At 42.7% G+C, this 27,325-nt stretch overlaps 1 protein-coding gene and 1 pseudogene across 1 annotated transcript; one reads left to right on the top strand and one right to left on the bottom strand.

Moving 5' to 3' along the window:
• Nucleotides 1-125: 125 nt before the first annotated feature.
• Zgpat (zinc finger CCCH-type and G-patch domain containing) lies at nt 126-27,298 on the bottom strand. Its single transcript, XM_052723297.1, has 6 exons — nt 26,535-27,298; nt 2,511-2,644; nt 2,128-2,283; nt 1,240-1,359; nt 746-1,151; nt 126-553 (listed from the first exon to the last, which is right to left on the bottom strand). The coding sequence occupies exons 1-6, from the start codon at nt 27,104-27,106 to the stop codon at nt 415-417; spliced, it is 1,527 nt and encodes a 508-aa protein (XP_052579257.1). The 5' UTR covers nt 27,107-27,298; the 3' UTR covers nt 126-414.
• LOC128100733 (succinate dehydrogenase [ubiquinone] cytochrome b small subunit, mitochondrial-like) lies at nt 13,984-17,035 on the top strand (annotated as a pseudogene).
• Nucleotides 27,299-27,325: the final 27 nt, after the last annotated feature.

Below are 27,325 nucleotides of genomic sequence, written 5' to 3'. Positions count from 1 at the left end.
TTGGACCTTAGACAGAGGCAGTGGCCTCATTTTGTAGCCCCCCCCCCCCCAGCCCACCTGTCTGTTGCCAGGACCCTCACAGATGCATTTGTCCCCAGAGATCCTGAAGCCAGCTGAGTCTCCAGTGAGAGAAATTATGATGAGATCACTTTAATGTCCTCACTAAGGAGATACCCCAAGACACTGGTAAGTGGGCTTGGCGGGCAAATAAGTGTTCAAAACCAACCCTGACATCCCATATCTATTCGGTAGTGTTCATACACTTTAGACAGACAAGGCTGAATAAGGGACAGCCTAGGAAATGGGCTGGTCCTTCTTTCAGGTGCTGTTTAGGTGTCAGGGTGACGGCTGTCTTTCTGTCAAGGCGGTTGGGAGTTGGGTCCCAGGGCTCTATCCACAATACAGGCAGGGCTGCTAGAACTCTGTCATCTTCCTGTGAGTATCTGCCTTCTGCTGTTCCCTCTGTAGGCCGGCCTCCTGAGCACGCAGCTGACCCAGCTTCCGCTGGGCTCCTTCCAGCTTCTCCTGCAGATGGGCTGTTGCCATGCTGTGCCTAGGGAGAGCCTGCTGGTCAGCACTGTCCCTGGCTCCCCACTACCAGGCCCCCAGCTTTGTGGCCAATTCCCGTCCTCCAACACTCAGACCACCTCAGACTCAGGGGCTACTCTGGTCAGGTGACCTTCAGCAGGCATCCTGTGAGCACAGCCACTAGAGCCCACACTGCCTCAGTTGGACCCATACATACCGGCCAGCATTCCGGGTTAGGGCCTCCTGGATGCCCTGGATGTCTCGTTGGGTCCGCTCAATCTTCTCCTCAGTCTGGAAGAGCTGCAGACTCAGAGCCTGCTTAGCACTTTTGCTGGCATGATACATGTCCTTGTTCCTTCTCCCTGGAGTGTCCACCCCAGCATCTGGAGTCCCAGATGCCTGGCTTTGCAGTTTTTCATTCAGAAAGTCAAACACATTCCGAGGGGGTGGGCGGGCCTCGGGTCTACCACCACTCCTCCGACATCTTGGAGGCCTATTGGTCCCAGCCTGGCCTCCCTTTGTCTTTTTCTGTAGTATCTCTGTGCACTGGTCCAGTGATTTCCCTCTAGGCAACACTACAGCATGGATGGGCTCCACTCGGCCTTCTGCATGCCGACCCAAACCTGGGAAAGACAGGGCTTTGTGCTACCTCTGCCAGACTCTTGGGCTATATTGAGGCATCCCTCCCATCTCAGGACAGCACACACTCACCCTTGCCAAACTCATAGCCCATCTTGATGAGGAGTTTGGAGCCAATGCCCCGTGTGTGTACCTCCCAACCGGCAAAAGCAGAACTGCAGGTCCCAGTGTCCACTGTTTGTGGTTCCACCACTGTGGGAGACAGAGGACTCAAGTAGTAGGTTCCAGTCAATGTTACCCAAGGACTCAGATCCGAGGTAGGGCCTGATCTCCTGGATTTCTGGTCCCCTCAGGTTCTCCAAGCATGCTGTGGTTACTCCTGGCAACTCTGTCTGGACAGATGGCTCTACTGTAACCAACTTCACTGCTTCAGCTTACTATCTGCTACTATGGATAGGAGCTCAGAAACCACCAATTCACATCACAGGTTCCCTGAGACATCTTCCTACCTTCATCCTAACCAATTTCTCAGGAGGACTATACATTACCTAGTTTCATTTCCTGAAATCTCTATTTTACCTAGACACATTTTCCATCTGCCAAGATCTCTTCTGCCCTACCTACCAGGCAACCAAGCTCTAAATCTGAGAAGCCATCTGAAGAAGAAACCCTTCCCTACACTCTACATTCAGTTACTTCCTGTGACTCCTTGGCAGATCTAGCACCAACATTCCCTTCTCTCTGACAGTGTGATGCCACCTTGCTTCAAGGAGTTCTGACTGTTACATATGATTGTTGTGTCTGTTTCTAAAGGCAAAAGCTAGGTCTTGGGTCTTACCCAGGCCCATCACACTCTCTCTGGTCCCTCAAGCCCTCTCCTGTAGATTACTATGGTATGTATATTCACTACATCACTTGTTCTACAATTATCCTGAAAGCTGAGTGCCTGTCCAGGTGATTGTCACCAATCTGCTCTACTCCCTCACCACCCTGGCTTCTGGGCACTGATTTCTGCCATACCTCTGGCATAGCTGGAGTCACCTGCATCACCACTGTCTGAGTCAGATGATTCTGTAGCCTCAGTGCGCAGAGGAGGCAGGATGCTGTCCCCCTCCACCACAGCCTCCTTCAGCAGCAGTGAGTCAAACTTAACAGTATAGTAGCCATTGTCCACATCTAGAGTGATAGAGACAGGCTGTAGGTTAGCAGCTTTACAAGCTGGGCAACCAGTTAGGAGCAAAGTGAGAAACAGGAAGGGAAAAAGGGCTTGGGGCAAAGGCAGACTTGCTCTTCTTGAGCCCAGATGAAGTCAAAGCCCAACCCAGAGGAGGTGGAAAATGGCTAGAACAGCGAAGATGTTTCAAAAAGGGTCCCATCAGGTAGGTCCTTGTAGGCAATCTCACCAGTGATCCGTGCTGGGTGCCAAAGGCCATCCTGGTGCTTGGCCAGACATGCAGAGCCGGTCTGCAGTAAGCTCAAGTCTGGATCCTGGAAGGGACGCAGCTCATCCACAGAGACCACCTGCCCATGGGAGAACCTGTAGATACAACCACAGGAGACAGTGGCTTAGACATGGCCTACCAGGAGCAAGTGAGCCCAGAAGCCTAAAGACCACCAACAGGGCACTGCCTATAATGGAGTGAAATTCAAGAAGTCAAGACAGGCACAGCAGCAAAAAATCTACACTTTCATACCTATGGATTTATGCACACATTTCTCTCTAACACACATACATATTCATATATTCTCACTCATATATGAATGTACAGGTACTCTCACACTCTCATGCATATACATATATTTATACTCACATATACCTGCATATCTATATATACAATATCTCTCACACACATGTATGCACATACTACCATATAGCTATGCACACTAAACACACATGTACATATGCATATGAATGCACGGAATGAACCCACACACATACATAAACTCTCACAACACATGCATGCATGCATGCACACATACTAAACATAAATAAATACAATGTACCCACCCACATACATACACTCTAAAACACACACACACATGTATACACACTGGAATTTTCTCTCTTAGGACACACAGGGCTACTTTGGAGAGATAGCCTGTGTTTCTATCAGCTTCCTAGGTTAGGGTGACAGTGTAGCACAGAGCCTAGTGTGGTCTCTCACCAAACATGATGCTCTTGACACAAATATTCAAGGCAGATGTGTTGGATGTTGGGATACATTGAGTCCTACCTGGGCATGGGCACTTGGAAGGCCATGGTAGGGTGATCATGAATTTGAGGCTAGTCTGGGCTACACAGAGATCCTTCTCAAAACTTGAAACAAAAACTAGAAGAAATTAGTTACAACAATGGTGCTGGGTTTTTATACATCAAAATTAAAACCAAAACCAAATCTGACAGAAAACGAAAAGGAAATGTGGAGACACAGAAGATTGCAGCCATGAACTTTGCCAAATAAAGGCATGAAAAAGCTAACCACCAACTACCACTACATGCCATCATTTCAGGAAGTTGTTTTAACCCCAAAAGAGCAGCTGAGTGGATTCACTCTAGGATAGCTGGGGGTTCTTCCTAAGCAGTAATGAGTAGGTAGGGAAAGAGGGAGAGGAAACAAAGAAAAGGTCAGAACTTGGCAAAGCTCACACCTATAGCCTCTGCTACCCCATGCTCAGGCCAGGATTCCAGGAAGTACCTTCTCACACCAACTATCTTAGACATACAGCTAAATGGCATCAACAGCTGTAAGACTGTGCCACCAAAGCACAGTAAAGACTGACTAGGAAGTCCTGTTCAACTGAGAACTGAGGACCAACTAACTGATGTATTCAAAGGGGTTTATCTGGAGTTTGATCCCTGGGACTCAGACGGGAGAAGAACTGATTTCCACAAGCTGCCCTCTGTTCTCCGTGCTCACACAGTGGCACTTGCATGCCTCCATGTGAAATAAATAAGTATTTTTAAAGGGGGCTGGAGAAATGGCGCAACAATTAAGAACATCAGCTGTTCTTACAGGGGACTCAGGTTCAATTCCTAGCACCTACATGGTGCTCACAGCCATGTGTAATTCCAGTTTCAAATGATCTGACATCCTCTTCTGGCCTTTGCAGGTACCAGACATACAAGCCAAACACTCATACACACAAAAACAAAAACAACAGCAAAACATGCTTAGGATCAGAAGTGTTTACAACTTGTATTTTAAAACAAAAATTAGTGGTATCATATTAGTGCTCAAAAAGTTTTGGATTTGAGGGGGCTAGGAAGCTGGCTCAGTGGGTAACAGTGCCCACTGTGCAAGTGTGAGAACTCAAGTTTAAATCCCAAGTGCCCACATAAAAGGCTGGATGTAGACCTGAATGCCTAGAACCCCTGTGCTTTGGGGGAAAACAGAGACAGGATGATTGTTAAGAGTTGCTATCCAAAAAACTGAGAGCTCCAGGCTGAGAGACCCAGTCTCAAGGGAATAAGGAAGCAGTGATAGAGGACACTCAATGTCCTCCTCTGCTTGTACACACAGAGTTTAAAAAAAAGTTTTAGACTTTGGAGCATTTCAGATTTTGGATTATTTGGAATAGATGCTCCACTTGTATACTTTTTTACCCAACAAGTGATTCTAAGAAAGAATTTCTGGGGACCTGATGGAAGCGTATGCAGAGATCCATGGCCAGGCCCCAGATGGAGCTCCGGGAGTCCAATTGGCGAGAAAGAGGAGGGATTGTATGAGCGAGAATTGTTGAGACCATGATTGGAAAAAGCACAGGGACAAATAGCCAAACTAGTGGAAACACATGAACTATGAACCAATAGCTGAGCAGCCCCCAACTGGATCAGGCCCTCTGGATAAGTGAGACAGTTGATTAGCTTGAAATGTTTGGGAGGCCCCCAGACAGTGGGACCGGGACCTGTCCCTTAGTGCATGAGCTGGCTGTTTGGAGCCTGGGGCCTATGCAGGGACACTTTGCTCAGCCTGGGTGAAGGGAGGAGGGGACTGGACCTGCCTGGACTGAATCTACCAGGCTGAGTTGAATCCCCAGGGGAGTCCTTGCCCCGGAGGAGATGGGAATGGGGGGTGGGTTGGGGGGAGGGGGGGCGGGAGGAGGGAGGACAGGGGAATCTGTGGCTGATATGTAAAATTAAATTAAATTATAAAATTAAAAAAATCTAAAAAAGAAAGAAAGAATTTTAAGGAAGTAATAGTGTTTGCAAAGATTTAGCTACTAAAATTAATTTTTCATTTTTAAAGATTTATTTAATTTTAATTTATGTGCATGTGATTGCTTGTCTACATGTATACTACATGGGTACAGTGCCCTCAGAGACCAGAAGAGGGTACTAGATTCCCTGGAACTAGAGTTGGTCCAGAGGTTGAGTATGGCAGACTTCAAAGCAGATCCGTAAGTGCATAACCTTTAATCCCAGCACTGGGAGGCAAAGGCAGGCAGATCTTTGAGTTCAAGGCCAGCTTGGTCTACAGATCCAGTTCCAGGACAGCTGGGGCTACACAAAGAAACCCTTTCTTGAAATTGAAGAAGATATCAGAAAATGTAAGGATCTCCCATGCTCATGGATAGGTAGGATTAACATAGTAAAAATGGCAATCTTACCAAAAGCAATCTACAGATTCAATGCAATCCCCATCAAAATACCAACACAATTCTTCACAGACTTGGAAAAAAAATACTCAACTTCATATGGAAAAACAAAAGACCCAGGATAGCTAAAAGAATCCTGTATAATAAAGCAACCTCTGGAGGCATTACCATCCCTGACCTCAAGCTCTACTACAGAGCTACAGTAATAAAAGCAGCTTGGTACTGATATAAAAACCAACATACAGATCAATGGAATCGAATTGAAGACCCTGACATTAATCCACGCACATATGAACACCTGATTTTTGACAAAGAAGCCAAAACTATACAGTGGAAAAAAGGAAGTATCTTCAACAAATGGTGCTGGCATAACTGGATGTCAATATGTAAAAGATTACAAATAGATCGATATCTGTCACCATGCACAAAACTCAAAGACCTCAACATAAATCCAGTTACACTAAACTTAATAGAAGAGAAAGTAGGAAGTACTCTTGAACACACTGGCACAGGAGATCACCTCCTAAATATAACACCAGCAGCACAGACACTGAGCACAACAATTAATAAATGGCACCTCTTGAAACTGAGAAGCTTTTGTAGGGCAAAAGACATGGTCAATAAGACAAAAAGACAGCCTAAAGAATGGGAAAAGACCTTCACCAACTCCACATCTGACAGAGGACTGATCTCCAAAGTATATAAAGAACTCAAGAAACTAGACATCAAAATACTGAACAATCCAATTAAAAAATGGGCTGAAGAGCTAAACAGAGAATTCTCAAAAGAAGAATCACAAATGGCTGAAAGACATTTAAAGAAATGCTCAACATCCTTAATCATCAGAGAAATGCAAATCAAAACGACTCTGAGATACCATCTTACACCTGTCAGAATGGCTATGATCAAAAACACTAATGACAGTCAATGTTGGAGAGGATGTGGAGCAAAGGGAACACTCCTCCACTGTTGGTGGTAATGCAAACTTGTACAACCACTGTGGAAATCAGTATGGCGGTGTCTCAGAAAATTGGGAATCAATCTACCTCAAGACCCAGCCATACCACTCTTAGGCATATACCCAAGGAATGCTCAATCATACCACAAATACACATGTTCAACTATGTTCATAGCAGCACTATTTGTAATAGCCAGAACCTGGAAACAACCTAGATGCCCGTCAACTGAAGAATGGATTAAGAAAATGTGGTACACATACACAATGGAGTACTACTCAGCAGAGAAAAACAATGACAACATGAAATTTGCAGGCAAATCATCCTGAGTGAGGTAACCCAAACCCAGAAGGACAAACATGGTATGTACTCACTCATAAGTGGATTCTAGATATAAAGCAAAGAACAATCAGACTGTAACCCACAGAACCAGGGAGGCTATAAAGCAGGGGGGACCCTAGGATAACAGTGGCTTATAATAAGTTTTGGTTTTGCTCAATTACTGGGCAAGCCTCAATGAAACAATTCACAATTAGGATAAGAATGTATACTGTATCAAACTGATAATAGAAAAATAAATTTTAAAAAAAAAGTGAAAAAAAAAAAAAGAAACCCTTTCTTGAAAAACCAAAACAAACAAACCCACTTGTACTTGGTAAAACAAAACACCAGTCTACAAATCCAAGAAACTTACTGTCTTGGCTACTGTTCTATTTCTGTAAAGAGACATCATGACCAAAGCAACTCTTATAAGAAGCATTTAGTTGGGGATGTGCTTACAGTTTCAGAGGTTTAGTCCATTATCATCATGAAGGAAAGCAGACAGGCATAGCACTAAAGCAGTAATTGACAGCTTACATCCTGATCCACAAGCAGCAGGCAGGCAAAAAGACAGACAGACACAGACACAGACACAGACAGACACAGACACACAGACACACACACACACAGCCTGGCTTTTGAAACCTCAAAACCCACCCCCAGGGACACACCTCCTCCAACAATGCCACACCTACTCCTTGGCAAAGAGTTATCAACTGAGGACTAACCATGCAAATGGGGGCCATTCTTATTCAAACCACTACACTTACTGAAGCCCCAGTGGGATAAACACAAAAATCACATCTAGGTAAGTCATAAACTGGTAAGGAAAGTGTAGCAGAAATCTTAGAAGGTCTTATTAATAAAAACAAACCCAGGAGCCAGATACTGGGGTGAACGCTGAAAGATCAGAGAAGCAGAACAAGCCACAGCTACCTCACCTTGCCAATTCCTCAGCTGATCCTGTTTCTTCAGACTGGAAGCCTTTGTGTCCTCATCTAAATGGGTCTCAGCGGAACTGTTGCTCAAAAGCCTAAAAGCTTAACCAGGCCAAAAGCTTCTAGTTTCTGGTCTTCATGCCTTGTATACCTTTCTGCTTTCTGCCATCTGTGGTGGTACTGTGTTCCCCAAAATATTGTGTGACCCTAATAAACTTAACTGGGGTCAGAGAACAGAACAGCCACTAGATACAGAGGCTAGAAAATGGTGGCACTCACACACTCACACCTTTAATCCTAGCCTTCTGGAGGCATGGATCTCTGTGAGTTCAAGGCCACACTGGAAATAGCCAGGCATGGTGACTCACACCTTTAATCCCAAGAAGTGAGCCTTTAATCCCAGGGAGTGATGGCAGAAAGCAGAAAGGTATTTAAGGCATGAGGACAAGGAACTATAGCTGGTTAAGCTTTTAGGCTTTGGAGCAGCACAGTTCATTTGAGAGCCATTTGGATAAGGACTCAGAGGCTTCCAATCTGAGGAAACAGGATCAGCTGAGGAATTGGCAAGGTGAGGTAGCTGTGGTTTGTTCCGCTTCTCAGATCTTCCAGCATTCACCCCAATACCTGGCTCTAGGTTTGATTTTATTAATAAGACCTGTTAAGATTCCTGCTACAGCCATCTTTTCCTGGGATTAAAGGCTCACTTCCTGGGATTAAAGGTATGAATCACCATGCCTGGCTGTTTCCAGTGTGGCTTTAAACTCACAGAGAGATCTCTGCCTCCCAAGTGATAGGATTAAAGGCATGTGCTACCACTGCCTAACCTCTATGTTTAATATTATGGCTGTTCTGTTCTCTGACCCCATATAAGTTTATTAGGGTGCATGGTATTTTGGAGAACACAATATCACCACAGGAAAGCCAAAAACAGAAAACCTTAAAAATAGCAAGAGGGAGGGGGGTGTTCTTCACATATAAGGAAATAACAATTTGACAGGTTTCTCACTAGAAACCATGGTTGAGGATGTAGATTAAGAGTAGAAACATTTGTCTAGCATGTGTGGTGTTGCACTCAGCATGGCGTGTGTGTGTGTGTGTGTGTGCATGTGGGAGAGGGGGTGCTGTCTAAAGCTATTGTAAATTATTTGTGATAGAGGGCTGGAACAGCTCAGTGGCACAGCATGTATCTAGCATGCACAGGCCCTGAATTCACTCCTCAGTATCTCTCATCCCAGTGAAAGAAATTATAAAAAGGAATTAAATAGAAATCCTGGAGTTAAAAAAGTATATTAACTAAAATGAAAAATTCTCCAGAGGAGTTGAATAGTCAGAAGAAACTTGTTTTTAACAAAATCTCAATCATTCAATTTTACCAATAAAGACTCGGGAACCAGATGTTGGAGTCAAAGCCTGTTAGCTCAGAGAGGGAGAGACAGCACCCAGCTGACCTTCCTCCACCGCTGACATCCCAGAAGCCTTCTCCTATGTTGTCTTAAAAACCTCAAACTTAAATGTACCTTCCTTCCACTTCTCGTGCGTCTCTCTTATCCTCTTGATTCCCTCTTACTCTCTATGGTTTTTTTCTTAATAATCCTATGTTCACTTCCTGTCAACTGGTTGCTTGCTCTTGCCTCTTGACCTATGGTTGATTTTACTCAATTCTGTTTACAATATTCAAGCAGAAAACTATTAGATTTAAGGTGTGCGCTAGGGAGAAACCTGGTGCTAAGGAAATCTCAAAGAATCCACCAATTAGGACTCCTAGCAATAATGAAGAGGGTGCCTGAACTTACCTTCCCCTATAATCAGAGTAGTGACTACACTGATTGTCATCATAGAACCTACATTTCAGTAACTGATGGAAGCAGATGCATTGATCCATAACCAAACACTGGGATGAGCTCCTAGACTTCAGTTGAAGAGAGGGAGGAGGGATCACAGGAGCAAGTGAGATCAAGATCATGATGGGGAAAACCACAGAGACAGCTGACCCAAGCTGGTGGGCGCTCATGGACACTCACCTGTCAGCTGGGGAACACGCATGGGTCCGAACGAGGCTCTCTGAATGTGGGTGACAGTTATGTGGCTAGATCTGTTTAGGGAGTCCCTGGCAGTAGGACCAGGACTTACCTTGGGTGCATGAAATGGTTTTTTGGAGCACATTCCCTAGGGTGGGATACCTTGCTCAGCCTTGACACAGGTCCTGCCTCAACTTAGTATGCCAGACTTTGGTGACTCCCCAAGGGAGGCCTTACCCTCTCTGAGGAGTGGATAGGGGGTTGGGATTGGGAGAGGGAGGGAGACGGGAGAAGGGGAGGGAGAGGGAACTTGGATTGGTATGTAAAATTAAAAAAAAAAAACAACTTTTTAAATGGATCTGATTCCTTCTTCTGGTATGTAGGCATATATGCAGATAGAGTATTCAGATATATACATAAATAAATAAATCTTTAAAAGAAAATGGTGGAGATTAAAGAAATGTATTTATTTTAAATTTTTATTTTTGTTTTATTTATTTATTTATTTGGTTTTTTCGAGACAGGGTTTCTCTGTGCAGTTTTGGTGTCTGTCCTGGATCTTGCTCTGTAGACCAGGCTGGCCTGGAACTCACAGAGATCTGCCTGGCTCTGCCTCCCCAGTGCTGGGATTAAAAGTGTGCACCACCACCACCACCCGGCTTATTTTTAATTATGTGTACCTCTATGTGTGTGTGTGTCCATGTGTGGACATATGCATGTAAGTGTGAGTACTAACAGAAACTAAAGGCCTTGGGTTCCTCGAAGCTAGAGTTACAGGAACTTGTGAGCCACCTGACATGGGTGCTGGAAACCAAACTCAAGTATTCAGTAAGAGCCACATGTGCTCTTGGCCAATGAGCTGGCCCTTGTAATACATTTATACAGTTAAGTATTATATCCATTCTTTATTTCCCCCAAACCCCACATCATGTCCTCATCACAACTCTACGTCCCCTCCTCCTCCATTTTTAAAAAATAACTCAGTAAGTCCAATTATTCCTGCCCATATGTGCATGGGTATGGAGCCACTGACTGGAGGGAGTATGGGTAACCTATCAGTGGCCATACACTCTGAAGAGATTTTTATATCCAGTAAAACTGACCTTCAGTGCTGGGGATATAGCTCAATAGTAGAACCACTGCCTAGCAATTGTAGGTCACTAAATTTGATTATAAGCTTCAGGGGACCTTCAATTTTTTTGTATTTATTTATTTATTTATTTATTTATTTATTTATTTAATTTTTTTTTTTTTTTTTTTGGTTTTTCGAGATAGGGTTTCTCTGTGTAGCTTTGCGCCTTTCCTGGAACTCACTTGGTAGCCCAGGCTGGCCTCGAACTCACAGAGATCTGCCTGGCTCTGCCTCCCGAGTGCTGGGATTAAAGGCGTGCGCCACCGTATTTATTTTTTAAAAAGACAGTCTCACTGTGCAGGCCCTAGCTAGCCTGGAACTCAGGATGGCCTTGAACTCACAGACATCCACCTTTCTCTGCCTCCCAAGGACAGGGATTAAAGGCCTTCATCATCATGCCCATCCAGAACCTTCAAATATTAATAACATAAGAAAGCCTCAATATAGCTCAGTGGTATGCCACCTGCTTTGCATGCACAAGGCCCTAGATTTGATTCTCAGCACACACCACATTTTTAAATTAAATTAAAAAGTTGCATAAATATGAAGAAAACAAATAAAACTTTTCAACAAGTCAATGCTCCAATATTATCCATAAGTGCATCCTAAGGAGTGTCCTAGAAAACATGCCTCAGAGAAACAAAATACCTCAAACCCCAATATTCAGACAAACAATATCCACAAAAGACTCATTATTCAGCTGAGATAAAGACCATAAACTCCTACAATGGAGACCTCAAATCACTGTAAACACTGTCAGGAGAATGTGGGTTATAAAAATACTCTGACAGTAATCAGTCACCATCTAGTGGTGTTTGTGTATTTAATTCTGAGTATCATGTATGTACACAGAGAGAGATAAAACAAGAAAACAATGAGGAGGGGAAGTGGCTAGAGAGATGATTCAGCAGTTAAGAGTACTTACTGCTTTTGTAGAAGACCCAAGTTACAACAACCTGTAACTCCAATTTCTGAGTATCCAATACCCTCTTCTGGCCTCTGCAGGCACCTGCACATTCATGTGCAGATATAGACACAGACACATACACACATATGGAAGTTGTCTCCTGTGCCCTTAAGAACCAGATCCTATGATTAAAAAGAAAACATGTGACCCAGGAGAGCCTGGGTCATTAAAGAAGTAGTCATTAAAAATACAGGTGTATTGCTGTGGGATGGTCTGTATGTCAAATGTGTTGCTGATTGGTCAATGAATAAATCACTGATTGGCAGTGGCCAGGCAGGAAGTATAGGCGGGACTAACAGAGAGGAGAAAGGAGATAACAGGAAGCTGGTTGAGGGAGACATTGCCAGCCGCCATCAGGATAAGGAAGATGTAAAGTACCGGTAAGCCACAAGCCACGTGGCAAGGTATAGATTAATAGAAATGGATTAATTTAAGCTGTAAGAACAGTTAGCAAGAAGCCTGCCATGGCCATACAGTTTGAAACCAATATAAGTCTCTGTGTTTATTTGATCGGGTTTAAGCGGCTTGGGACTGGCGGGTGAGAGAGATTTGTCCTGACTGTGGGCCAGGCAGGAAAACTCTAGCAACAGTGTATGATTTTATATGTACATTATACATGTTATGTTCACATAAATGTACATGTCACCAACATTTGCTATTTCTGCCCCCAGAAAGGACCTCAAAACAATGTCTGGTCAATGATAATCAACAACGTGGCACCTGTACTGGGGGTCTTAAACAACCCTTATGTGAAGGGAAAGCAGCGCTACTACATTTGGGCAAGAAGTGATGTGACCCAGACAGTAAGGAGGGAGTCAATGTCAGCTGGCTCAGATCAGGATAGGAAAGCCAAACTGAAGAGACCCCACAGGACAAAATTGGGGCAACTGGAAACTCAATGAGGAGTAGAACTGTAAAGGAATAAAATCCATCGAAGCAGGGAGTAGTGGTACATCTTTAATTCCAGCACTTGGGAGGCAGAGGCAGGCATATCTTGGTGAGTTTGAGACCCTGAGTCTACAAAGCTATTTCCAGGACAGTCAGGGTGTTAAACAGAGAAACCCTGTCTTTGGGGTGGGGTGGGGGGGGGAGGGAATCCATCTAATACATTTAAATCTATGAATTTATAAGGATATTACTATTTTGTGAAACAGAGTCTTAACTAGGCAAATTCAGACTGGCCTTGAATTTGCAGATTTTTTTTAAAACTTTTTTATAAGTCTCCTGGGTACTAGAACTACAGGACCGCACCAATTTTCCTGACAAGATATTATGCTTAAAAATAGCTAGGTGAGGTGTGGTAGTGCACAACTTCAATCCCAGCACTCCAAAGACAGAGGCAAGTTGATCCCTTGTGAGTTTGAGGCTAGTCATATTGCCTATAGTAAGTTCCTGGATAGCCACAGCTACACACAATAGGGAGACTCTGTCTCTAAACAAACAAACAAATTAATTTATTGTCTTGGAAAAGAAGTAAACAAGACAAAAACATCCAGCATTTATCTTCCTTTTCTTATATGAACTGTACTACTGGGTAACCAAACTGTGAAAAAGTACCCCTTTCATTTGGGCTAACATATGACTCCTCTGCTGCAGGATATTTGATCACACTGTGAACCCCAAGATTGCGTTGTTTATTGGAGGAACCTGCTTGTGGCTGTGGTGTGGCTCAGCCCTAGTACACACCTTTAATCCAAGAGCTTCCTGCTTTTTGTAAATAGGATAGAATAAAAACATTCCATAGGTCAAGAGGTGGAGCAAGCAACCAGTTGACTGGAAGTAAGGTAGGAGAGAGAGATGCACAGGAAGTAGAAGGGAGGAAGATCCAGTTGGAGGAGCTTTTTTGTTTGAGACAGAGGAGGGAAAGCTCTCTTTCTGGAATGACAGCAGAGGAAGATCCAGTTGGAGGAGGTTTTTTTGGGTTTTTTTTTGGGTTTTTTTTTTTTTTTTGAGACTGAGGAGGAAAGCTCTTTCTGGAATGACAGCAGAGGAGGAAGCAGCTGGGTACTTTCTGTGCCTCTCTGAGCTAGCAGGTTTTCACCCTAGCATCTGACCCAAGTCTTTATTGATAAAATAGAATGACAGAGACTTAGTTAAAAAACAAAATTTGATGCTCCAACTTATGGCATGACCGCATGGACAGAGAAATTACGCCAGTGGTGAACAAATTGAGAAGTCATCATATTTAGTAAGACACCTGGGAAGTCCTTAAGGAGAGAGTTTAGTAATATTTAAAGGAAAAATGTTTCCCACGTTAAGGACAGAAAATATCATGATGCAGAGTGTTAGAACCCTGCATAGTGCTACTTTAGATGGCTTGAAAATAGAAGCAGAAAAATGAAAAAATAAATGACTTAACTGAGATTGACATAATACTGGTTAATAAGTACTATCAGTCTGGTAATTCATATTTTATCCTTAGTAGCCATAGTGGGGTTTTTTTTGTGCCAAATATGTTATAAATTAAAAAAAAAGGAAAAGTACTCAGACACAGACAGAGGAACTTAGTCAAGAACCTACCGTGCCACCAAAGATGAAACTGAAGAGGGGCAGCCCAAAGTTATTAGAAAGCCAACCTTAGTTTATCCAATTTCTATACAAGAACTACCAGGAGATGACAGACACCCCTAAGGTTATCAAGAAGTTAAATGGAATTCTATAGAAATATTAGATTTAAGGAAGTGGTCATTTAATATGGTATGTATTCACCCTATGTGAAGCAGTTGTTAAAATTCATGGGCAACTCAGAACAGAAGACTGGAAAGATTTGGCAACAGTAATATTGGAAGCTGGTCCTCAGTTACAATGGCGAACATAGTGGAAACAGAAAGCTAGGGCCATAGAACAATGAAATAGGGCTAGAGGCATTAATATTTCCAAAGATCAGTTGCTAGCTGTAGGCCAATATGCTGAAATGGAAAGGCATTTGATGATCACACCTTGGCACTATACCACTTAGCATCTTTAAATGCTTGGGACAAGGTTGAAGAAGCAGGAAAGAGGTCTGAGTCAGTTACTAAAATTATACAAGGCCCAAAAGAAGCCTTCACTGATTTTTTGCAAAGACTGACTTCAGCTGTAACTAGATTAGTAGCAGATCCAGAAATCAGACAAGTATTAATCCACTCTTTGGCTTTTGAAAATGCTGATTCAGAATGCAAAAAGGTGATTAGGCCATTAAAGGCAAGATCAGAACCAATAGGTAAATGGATTAGAAATACAGCTAAGATAAGCAACATGGTGGTTCTCTTAAAGCTGGGTGTCCTCTGCAGTGGCCAAGGAAGCCAAGCTCTGTTACTTCAAAGCCTAGTGGTCAAACCTGCTTATGTCTCAGCATTTCTCCAGGACCAGCCTACCCCAGGATGGCATGGCACACAACACATTCACCTATGACCAAGCTACCATCCTGGTTTCAATGCTGCATCTCTCCACTGGACTAGCAAGAGGGCTGTCAGTGTTTTGCTCTTGGGCCTGCTTCCAGCTGGGTACTTGAGTCCCTGATCTGTGGTGAACTAACCCCTGGCTGCAGCCCTTACCCTGCACAGTCACTGGGGCCTTGGACAAGTGGTGACTGTCTACATTCATGGGGACTCACCAAAGAAGGCTGTCAAGGTAGGCCTCTTGGCAGTCTCAGCTTTGACCTTTGTGGGGCTTTGCTATTTCAACTACCACAATGTAGGCATCTGCAAAGCAGTTGCCATGCTGTGGAAGCTCTGACCTCTTTGGTGCAACACCTTAGATTGTATGCCTTATTGCCTCTGCTCTGTCAATGCCATTCAACTCACAATGGGGAGGGAATGAGGGATAAGTCCATTGATGGGCAGAATTCCTTCTAATTACATTGTTATTTTCACAATTCATTTGTTGAGGAAAAGGCTTGAGAGGAATTAGGTTCAACTAGTCATGAGTCTGGGCTCCATATTCCACTGAGTTGGTGGTTGCCCGCTCACAAGACTCACAGTGCACATTTCATGAGCTCATGTTGCCTTTAACTACTGTTTCTTGAGGAGAGTTCAGTTTTTTCCTGTTGGGATAAGAGGAGACTTCGCTATTTGGACTGGGTGGGGAAGGACTATTCATTCATTACTCATAGATTTTACATGAAATTGAAAAGTATTCCATTTGGAACCTCCCACTCTGTTCAGTTGACACCAGCTGTTGATGGCTCAGAATCTAGGGAACTTCAAATCAGGAGGTGTTGATATCTCAAATTACTATTTTTTTTTAAGTCTTAGGAAGGAAATCAAAGAAAGTTGAATTTAGAAAAGTTCAATTTAGGGAGTTCTCCTTTGTAGGTGGGTAAAAATATGACAGATTCCAAACACACTTACTCTACAGATAAGTGTCACTTGTGCAGAAAGAAACTGTCCACAAATAAAAGACTGAGTAATAAAGTGTTTTCCTACTGTGAGAATTGCTAATGAGAAATTACACTCTGAAAAAAGAAAAAAAATTAAATAAAATATACTTAATGGGAAAAAAAGAAATACAGCTGATATTGGATCTCACATTTATGATGCTACTCTGATAGAATTTCTAAAAGTTTTAAGAAAAATCAAAGCATCAGTTGTTGTAATTGTGGTAAGCAAGGCCATTTGAAAAGGGATTGTAGACAAGATGTTCCTAGAAACAATGTTTTTTCTAGAGATAATCCAAACAGAAGGCCCCAGTCTTCTTGGAGTATGCAGAAGGTGTGGAAAAGGCCAGCATTAGACTAATAAATGCAAATCAACAAGGGATAGACAAGGTAACCCTTTGCCACTGGGAAATGCCCTAAAAGGGGCCTTCCAAAGGCCCATCCATACCAAATTCAATTCAATCATTCCCTGTCAACATCAGAGAAACTCATCCACAGAGTAATTAAAAGATTTAATGCCTGTCTGTTGTTTAAAATCAATACTGCTTTGGATGTGATCAAGGACAGAACAGCTTCAGTAGATAAAACAAAAAACTTCAGGAGAGACCAGAAAACAAGTATTTTGGCAAACTGCTATAAATGATCAGAGACCAAAGTTAAAAAAAAAAAAAAAAAAAAAAAAGGCATTGCAATGGTAGGTTTACTAGACACAGGGGCAGATGTAACAATAATTTCACCAAAATCTTGGCATCTAGATTGGCCTCTTCAGGAAGAAAATATTCAGCTTCTAGGGATTTGAAAGATAATACTTTTCCTGTTGCCAAAAAACATTTTGCCCTAGCAAAGATATAACCTGCCTGTTGTGGAATAATGTTTTTGTACACTATGAAAATGTGTCACTCTGATTGGTTTAATAAAAAGCTGAATGGCCAGCCGGGCGGTGGTGGCGCACGCCTTTAATCCCAGCACTCGGGAGGCAGAGCCAGGCAGATTTCTGTGAGTTCGAGGCCAGCCTGGGCTACCAAGTGAGTTCCAGGAGAGGCGCAAAGCTACACAGAGAAACCCTGTCTCGAAAAACCAAAAAAAAAAAAAAAAAAAAAAAAAAAAAAAAAAAAAAAGCTGAATGGCCAATAGCTAGGCAGGATATTCAGGCACAGCAGACACTGGGAAGAAGGGCAGAAATGCCAGGAGACACAGAGGAAGCAACATGGGCAATACATAGTAAAGGTAACCAAGTCACTTGAAAGAATGTAGATTAAAAGATATGGGTTAATTTAAGTTATAAGAGCTACTTAGAAACAAGCCTAAGCTATCTGCTGAACTTTCATAATTAATTATGTCTTTCTGTGTTTTTTTTTCTGAGCTGGTGGCCTAAAGAAAAGCCCAACTACATATAAAATCCACCATGGGGGCTTGAATCCAAACATAGGGCCTGAGAAAAGTTCTAGACAAGGAGCCGGATATGGTTTTCTAGTCTTGCAGTCTCTCAGGTGGGCTGGTGCTCAGCATTTACTGGCCACTGCCTACAGGATGAAGCCAGCCACCAGCTCCATTTGCTAAGCTGAGCTGTGTAGTGGCTGACATAGCAGTTTAAGAATTATCTCATGCCAGGTGGTGGTGGCACAGCACTTGGGAGGCAGAGGCAAATGGATCTCTGCCAGTCTGGTCTACAAAGCAAGTTCCAGGACAGGCTCCAAAGCTACAGAAAAATCCTGTCTCAAAAACCAAACCAAACCAAACCAAACCAAACAAACAAAAAACAAAAAACAACAACAAAAAAGATTGTCTCAAAACACTGCACAGCCTTAGTAAAGCCAGGTCCAGACATAGAAATCCTCTAAACAGATTACATTGTGTTTAAAAAATGTACGTGAGCTTAAACAAGAAAAGAAGATAAAGTCTTTAAAAAGAGAATAAAATATAAAAAGAATAAACCATGTAAAGATAGAAAATACATAAAGAGTTTGGATCCTTCTTGTTGACTTTAAATGTTTTGATTGCTAACGAGTGAACAACAGCTGCTGAGAGACACTGGATTATGGAAACTGCTAAATTAAACCAACCTATACATTTAAAAAATGTCTTAACTTCAAAATGGAAGTAAAAAAAATACGTTGCATTGGGGAAGATATTACGCTTTTATTTCCACAGAAAACAAGAGGCTGTAGATTCATTCAAGGTTGATAGAGAACAAATTTGGTCAGGGGAGACCCCCTGAAAATCCTGGCTACAGACATAAAAAAAAAAAAAAACCTAGAAAACCTACAAGACAGGTGATATATAGTTTACCTGCTCAAACACAGAATAAAAAAATCTTTAATTGACTTGTGCACACTGCACACTCCATACTTGTGTTAATGGAGATATGTATGCTACTTTTGAAAGTTTATGTGTTTTCAGAGCAAGGGAACTAGACACCAATGAAAACGGGTGGCTTAGGTGATCCAGATTCTCAGAATGCCTCTGTTGCAGTATCCTCAGAATTCTGCATTCAGAACATCTTCAAGGCTCCTGGCTGAGATGTTCCAGCCTCACAGACTATAATAGCCAGGGCTGGAGATAAGTCTTGTGCTTTCCCATTGCACAGAGACTGGACAACAAATGTTACGGCTAGCTCTCCCAGGACTTGACCATTATCCCAATTTTCCCAGGGTCCCCTAATAATGCCAGCACGCCCAGACAAGAAGCAGTCTAGAGAATACAATACCCACATTCCCAAGAGTTGGAGTAGGTGGTTTTTGGTTGTTTGGTGGATTATGGATGTTTGTCTTCACTTGGGGGGGTTGTTTACAAATTGTTACTGGTCATGGTCAGGGAGAAAGCTAAACAAAGGAGATTAGATTCAGGGATTTCTTTCTGAAGGGAAAAAGGAGGATATAGTATAGAAATGATGGGTGAAAAGGGTGGATTGTTGATTCTACTTTTAAACAACCACTAGTCTCAAATATTTTACATTGGTATAGATTTTTATATATTGATACAAATTTAAAGTTATTTTTGTTATACTGTATATATGTTTCTACTCTTATTTAAGGTATTGTACTTATGCAGTTCATTTTCAAAGGTTATATAAAGTTTTAGACTTTGAAAGCTACTTAGGATATTAAAGAAACACAGGTTAGTAGTCATCTATAACAATCAAACTTATAGTCATGTTAGGTATGTTTTCAAGGTGAAACAGATATATTTTGAATAGATAGATGGTCTTCAAACACTTCAAAGACCTACAGAATATGGCATTTAAACTGTTTTAATATCATAAGGCTTTTCATGACAATGAGACATGTCTGCTCCTGGCAGCACCAATTTAACTTCAAAAAAGGATGATGGGCATCAAGAAACTGCCCTTGCCTCGACTGCTGACAGTATAATGTCTAAATTGGATAACCAGGACACAAAGGAAAACGTCTGCTGAACTTTGCCAAGACAATGTAGGACAATCCTTCAAAATTCTTGCTTCACAGAAAAGTTTACCAGATATTCTAGACCTGTAGGTCAAAGACGGATGCACCAATGTTACAGAGGAACCTTGAGTGATTGTCCAGGTAGCCAGCTGTTTCTGTCATTTCCATATTTTAGAAGTTGTTTGCTCTGTACTTTCTGTTTACTCGAGTAATATTATGTCATTCTTGGGTCTCTGATGGAGTTGAAGATGAGATATTTATAATCACAGTTTTCTTTGTTACCAAATTCAGAAAAGAAACTCACAAAAGGTATAAAATGTATGGGTTTGAGAGAAATAAAAGCTTAAATTGTTTATCTAGGAGAATGTTTTGAGGACTAAAAAGATAGTTTTGAGATTGAAATACAAGTTATGATAGAAAATGGTTTAGGTATAAAAATTGGGACTAAGACAGAATAGATAATACAGTACTTTCTCCAAATTTTCTAAATACAAATAGACTGGACACTGAAAATGTAATTCTTACCTGATAATTGTTCTAATTGTATATACTTTTACTGTGTTAGAGTTAAAACCTTTTGTTTTCATTTAGACAAAAAGGGGATAACCTTTTTGTACACTGCAAAGATGTGTCACTCTGACTGGTTTAATAAAAAACTGATCAGCCAATAGCTAGGCAGGATTTTCAGGTACAGAGGATGAAGAAGGGCAGAGACACCAGATGCAGAGGAAGCAGCATGGGTAATACAGAGTAAAGGTAACTGAGCCACGTAAAAGAATGTAGAATTAAAAGATACAGGTTAATTTAAGTTATAAGAGCTAATTAGAAACAAACCTAAGCTATCAGCCAACCTTTCATAATTAATAATAAATCTCCGTTGCTGTGGAATGATTCTCTTGTACACTGTAAAGATTTGTCACTCAAATTGGTTTAATAAAATGCTGATTGGCTAGTAGCCAGGCAGGAAATGTAGGTGGGGCAACCCAACTAAGAATGCTAGGAAGAGGAAGGGCAGAGTCAGGAGTCACCAGCCAGATGCAGAGGAAGCAAGATGAGAATGCTGAACTGAGAAAAGGTACCAAGGCATATGGCTAAACAGATAAGAATTATGGGTTAATTTAAGTGTAAGAGCTAGTCAGTAATATGCCTGAGCTAGTGGCCGAGCAGTAATAAATAATATAAGCTTCTGTGTAGTAATTTGGGAAGTGGCTGCTGGGTATTTGGGAGTTGTTGGCGGAACAGAAACTTCCGCCTACACTCTGTGTCATTATTGGAAAACCAACGGTCCAGACAAAAAAGTCCAACTACACCTGCCAAGAAAGGATTCCCCCCAAGTTAGGGTTGGGGCAGGGTTTTGGTTTTATCTTTCCAGGAGAATAAAAGCATCCAACTAAGGAATCCAGAGACCACTGGACAAGTGAGACATCTGAAGAAGGATGGATCATCGAGAGAAAACTGTCCCAAGAAAAAGAGTAAATTGACTTGTTGGGAATGGACAAAAAGCACCTTGTCTTAAGTACTGCCATTTTTATTTCAGAGTCCATTTTACCTGTAGGGTGAAACAAAGTTCAGGTGCCTAGGGGAGCTGGGAACCTTCCAATAACTGACCCACCATATCCTTAAACCACAGAAATAGTTGTTATGCATTTTAGTTCTCTAAAAACATTATGGCTGTTCCCAACAACAGAAAGAACAAATGAATCTGATTGGTTGGACTGAAAGGTTTGCACTGTGTATCAGTTGACAATGATGGACACTCAAGGAAGTCCCTAATCCCTAAATTCTGATTGGTGAAAAACTGTAACTGTAACTTGGCAGCAAATGTTTATGATTTTTATGCTTACTTGATTCAACTGGCATTCAGGGTCACTGTTCAGCTCTCAAGTCTGTTCTGTGGCCCTGATCAATCAGCCCCCTGCCTCCCCCACCCCTTCTTTTGTGCTGCCCTGCATTAAATCTTGCCTTGCAGTAACCTCTTGTTGTCTACTTGGTTTGATTTGGAGCCTTGGACCACAACAGGCTAATATCACCTACCTCCAGCCCTTCTGTTACCAGGTTCTGCACAAACAATGGACACCTTTGAGGTCTCCAAGAAGATAATGGGACCCAGTAACAACAAATCTACTTGGATTGTGGTAACACCACTAAACTGACAAACACCATAGAAAGATTAATTCAGACTACAAACTGCTCAGGAAATTCAAATTGCTGAGTTCATATGGGACTGATATGAATTGAACATTTTACAGAACTTGAACTCAAAAATACTTAATTCTAAAATTGCCAAATACAACCAAGTTGGACATTGTAGAAAGCTTGGCAGAAATAGCTTCATTATTGTAAATAGTTTTACTGTGTTAGAGTTAAAACCTTTCCTTTTTACACAAAAAGGGAGAAATGTGAGATATCACACATTTCTTGGAATCACACTATGAACCCCAAGATTGCGTTGTTTATTAGAGGAACCTGCTTCTAGCTGTGGTGTGGCTCAGCCCTAATACACACCTTTAATCCAAGAGCTTCCTGCTTACTGTAAATAGGATAGAATAAAAACATTCCATAGGTCAAGAGGTGGAGCAAGCAACCGGTTGACTGGAAGTAACCATAGAGTTAGGGTATGTCGGGAGGTAGGAGAGAGAGATGCACAGGAAGTAGAAGGGAGGAAGATCCAGTTGGAGGAGCTTTTTTGTTTGAGACAGAGGAGGGAAAGCTCTCTTTCTGGAATGACAGCAGAGGAGGAAGCAGCTGGGTACTTTCTGTGCCTCTCTGAGCTAGCAGGTTTTTACCCCAGCATCTGACTCCCAAGTCTTTATTGATAAAATAGAATGATAGAGACGTAGTTAAAAACAACATGCCTCCTGACAAATGAAATGCTCCTAGTCTTACTGATGGGGTTGGAACACAGTTTGAGCAAGTGATGTGGTCTGGTTGCTAATACCCTGGAACCACAGTAACAAATGCAGCCCTTTAGCACATATGTTGAGTGATGAGTTAAGGGGGCTGATTCTTCAATAATGAACTTGGGCAGGAAAGGCCTGGAGAAGTGTGTAAATGGCTAGATTCAGCTACAATCAGGTTTAGAAAATGGATAGTATTGAACTATAATGTCATAGTCACATCACAGTGACACTCAAGATATAAGCTACAGAAACACAAGCACTTATTATAAAAGTTTTTAATCCTAACAGCTGGGAGGCAGAGACAGGTGTATCTCTGAGTTCTGGGCCAATCTGGTCTATAGAGTAAGTTCCAGGACAGCTAGGGCTATACAGAGAAACTGAGACTCAACACCTACCCTTGTGTAAAAAAAACAAACACCAACAACCCCCACTGACCCCACAAAAAGTTGGTTTTTCTGTTGGAGGGAGCTTGTTTTGGGCTGAGCTACGAGGCAAAAAAGCCCACCTGACTTGCTTCTTGTTAGGGAATCTGGGGTGGCTGGCAAATGGCAGTTGTGATCTGAGTTTGACAGCCAGAGTTCAGTTTACAACAGTTCCCTATACTCTGGTTCCTATATCTGAATTTACTTTACAACACAAGGTAAATAAGTTCACCTGGGCCACTTCAGGGCAGCTCCAAGGTCTGCATTCTATTCCCACTTGCTAGGGACACTTCTCACTTGTTTTGTAGAGGAGCAGAGGAAGATGGAGATTAGTTATAGCAAATGTGTGAAAATGATCAACTAACTATTGAGATGCCATTGCCCAAATACATGGGTTTACAGAGGAAACTATACACTGGAAAGATATACACCAAAGTTATAGTAATACAGGTGGAGTTAGGGGTAGAAAGATACTTCAACATTTTTTTTTCCAATTTATTTTTAGGAATCTAAAGCAAATGCAAGAAAAGAACTCATTAGTCTTGGATGGTGGTAAAGATGGTGTTAGATGTTTTACAGCTTTTTGCTGTGGATATCGTTCTGTATAAATAAAACACTGATTGGCTAGTGGCCAGGCAGGAAGTATAGGCGGGACAAGGAGAGAGGAGAATTCTGGGAAGTGGAAGGCTGAGTGGGAGACACTGTCAGCGGCCACCATAACAAGCAGCATGTGAAGATGCCGGTAAGCCACGAGCCACATGGCAAGGTATAGATTTATAGAAATGGATTAATTTAAGATATAAGAACAGTTAACAAGAAGCCTGCCATGGCCATACAGTTTGTAAGCAATATAAGTCTCTGTGTTTACTTGGTCGGGTCTGAGCAGCTGTGGGAAAGCGGGTGAGAGAGATTTGTCCTGACTGTGGGCCAGGCAGGAAAACTCTAGCTACAGCTTTTAGTTCTGCCCTAAAATTGACACTGAAAGCAGCTCCAGATGAAGTGGTCTCAGGGCCAGCAACATTGGACTAATCACTTACTGTCTTGGTGTCTGTCTCTCCATCTATAAAATGGGGTGGGAGTTGACAAGATGGTTCAACAAATAAAGGTGCTTTCTGCCAAGGTTGGTGACCTGAATTCAATGCCCAGGACCCACAAAGTAGAAGAGAGCCTACACTCAACAGCTATCTTTTGACCTATACATGAACACCATGGCATATGCATGTGCACACACAAAATAAAACAAAAATTATATAAAATGGCGTGAGTGCAGGGCCTACCTATAAGGTTGTTGCACAGAGAAGTGAACATATGTCAATTAGAGAAAGCACTTAGACGTATTAAATCTCTAATCACAAGGCTTTCCACAAAAACTATGGCAGGAAGATAAAGTGGCCAATGGTCACAGGAACATATGTCTTCTTGGAGAAAACCCACTGAACACACTGATTACTTATGCACCTATCATACTGGTATGAGAAGGAAGGAGAGAGAGCAAGGGATATGTCAAGTCTACTATGAACTAAAAAAGATGTGCAGAGTCAAGCTAGGTAGCACATGCTCATAATCATGGCCCTTAGGAGGTATAAGCAGGAGGTGAAGGCAAGAAGATATAGAGTTCAAAGCCAGTCTGAACTGCATGAGATCCTGTCTTAAACAAAAAAGGAAAGAAATAAAATGTGCAGAGTACAAATGTAACCATGGAAATAAGAGCTTAAAGTGATGTGAGGGAGCCACAAACCAAGGAATACAGATGGTTTCTGGAGGTTGGAGAGATGTGTATATAATGTTTTTGAGGAAGACCCAAGTTGTTCACTGTCAGTCACTCCTGCTTCAGGAGATCCAACACATTCTTTTAGCCTCCTCAGGCACCTGTACACAAGTGCACATGCCTATTCACAAACACATACACATACACACAATTAAAAAGAAAACTACATATATAGAGCTAGAGAAACGGCTTGGTGGTTGAGAGCATACTGCTCTTGTAGAGGACCTGAGTTTGTTTCCCAGAATCTATGTTGGGCAGCTCACAACCACCTGTAACTCCAGCTCTAGAACACCCAACACCTTCTTCTGGCACCTGTACTCATGTGCTCATACCCACACAAATACACATAATTAAAAATAAATCTTAGCCAAAAGTGGTGGTGCACACCTTTAATCCCAAGCACTTGGGAGGCAGAGGCAGTGGATCTCTGTGAGTTCCAGGCCAGCCTGGTCTACATAGTAAGTTCCAAGACAGCCAGGACTACTAAAGAAACTGTCTCAAAAAGCCAAAAATAACCAAGCCATGGTGCAAACCTTTAATCTCAGTGTTTGGGAGCCAGAGGGGGGAGGCCAGCCTGGTCTTCATAGCCAGTTCGAGGACAGCCAGGTCTACATATTGAGCCCTGAACCAAATCCCCTTTCCAAAAACAAAACAAAACAAAGGAACCTATGGATTCTTGGAGAAAAGTATCAAAAAAAAGTAAAAAATAAATAAAATAATGATGTAATAACAATCTTTTTTTTTTTAAAGGACAAGGAAATAGATTCTGGATTCTGCCCTCAGACTTCCAAAAGTATCTAGCCCTACTTAAAATCCTTAAGAAGTTCTAGTAATTATTATTACTAAAGATTACAGCTACATTCTGAAGTACTTGAGGGAGAAAAAACAGATTTAACTTGTGAAAGTTGTGCTTTCAAGTAGTCCAGGAGGGGAAAGTAGAGTAAATAATTAGCAAGCGATTATGTGTTTGAAAACTTCCATAATTAAACTATGGGAGTAGTTAGTAAAGTAAGTAAACTATGGACGCTGTGGATGGGACTAAGTTACAGAGTAGTATGTTGCCTGGTTCCATCCTCTGCACAGTCATAAAATTAGAGTTCAGAGGGTTCAGAGCTGTGGATGTAGCCCAGTAGAAGTGGTGGCCTTCACCTGTAATCCCAACACTTGGAAGATGAAGGCTGGAGGATCAGGAATTCAAGGCCAGCCTGGACCACACTGCTGTCTCAAAGAAAAAACCTGGAGAAGAATATTGATGGGTTGCCTCATCTTTCCAACATAAGCCCTTTCAAACTTGTTGATTAATGCAAGAAAATCTAAGCCGGACAGTGGGGGCACACGCCTTTAATCCCAGCACTAGGGAGGCAGAGGCAGGCAGATCTCTGAGTTCGAGGCCAGCCTGGTCTAGAGAGTGAGCTCCAGGGCAGCCAGGGCTACACAGAGAAACCTATCTTAGGAAAAAAAAAAAAAAAGAATGAAAGAAAATCTAAGTAAACACACGGAGAACACTTTTGTAAAAGCCTGTCAGCCACCTGAAGCTCGCCCTTCTCTTTTATCAATTCTGCGGGGTAGAGAACAAGATGTGAAGGAGGCAGGCCACAGCGGTGGTCCTGTTTGAGTGCCCCTCATAACTAGTAGCAGATGGTTTTACCTGCAGTTCTCCTTGAAACGGCATTTTCCCTCCAGGAAGAAAGGGCAGGGCTTCAGGGACTTGTGGGTAGGGTACAGGTAGAGTACGCGAACACATGCCGAACCATCCTCTGCCTCTTCAGTGCCTACAACCATTGCGTTGTGATACTCTAGCGTGCCCCAAGCGCTGTGGTAAGGGGCATTCACTTTGGCACCACTCAGCTCCTCCTGATCTGGATCCTCCTCGTCTTCCTCCTGTGCATGGGAGGTGGGTCCCGGCCCCACCTCGCTCCCAGCGACCGTCTCCCCGGGGGCGACGGGCACCTCCACTTCCTCCGCCATAGCCTTCTGGAAAGCCAAGTACTCAACATCCTCCTGTGCTGGGTGCTCCTGGTCCACTGTAGCCAGCAGCTTGCTCTTCCTGACCGACAACAGGCTGGCCTCGGTGAGCTCAATCAACTCCTTCAGATCACCCTGCAGCTGGCGCAGGTCCGCCAGCTCGGAAGCGTCTAGGCCAGCACCAAGAGCCAGCTCTACCTGCTGAAGCTGGGCCCGGTAGGTCTGCAGGGCAGTCTCCAGGTTGTCTTCGTCCATCCCTACCCGCGCAGGCTAGTTTTGGAACCGCTAAGGCAGACAAGACCTGAGGGAAGAACAGTTAGCAGAGCTCAGGACAACGCCTCCCCACAACCTCCCGAGAGCCTGAGGAGGACCTCGGCTCTGCCAAGAGGGGAACTGCGAGTATCCCGCCGTGTCCTCTGCCGTCCGCAGCCCCGCCTCCCGCCGGTGCTCGCAGCCTACAGAGCTTCCGGCCTC

This window comes from Peromyscus californicus, unplaced genomic scaffold, assembly GCF_007827085.1.
Source record: "Peromyscus californicus insignis strain IS unplaced genomic scaffold, ASM782708v3 Scaffold_7__1_contigs__length_154581171, whole genome shotgun sequence".
Lineage (NCBI taxonomy): Eukaryota > Metazoa > Chordata > Mammalia > Rodentia > Cricetidae > Peromyscus > Peromyscus californicus.
Note: the sequence above shows the minus strand (reverse complement) of the source record. Positions and strands in the feature narration are given on the sequence as shown.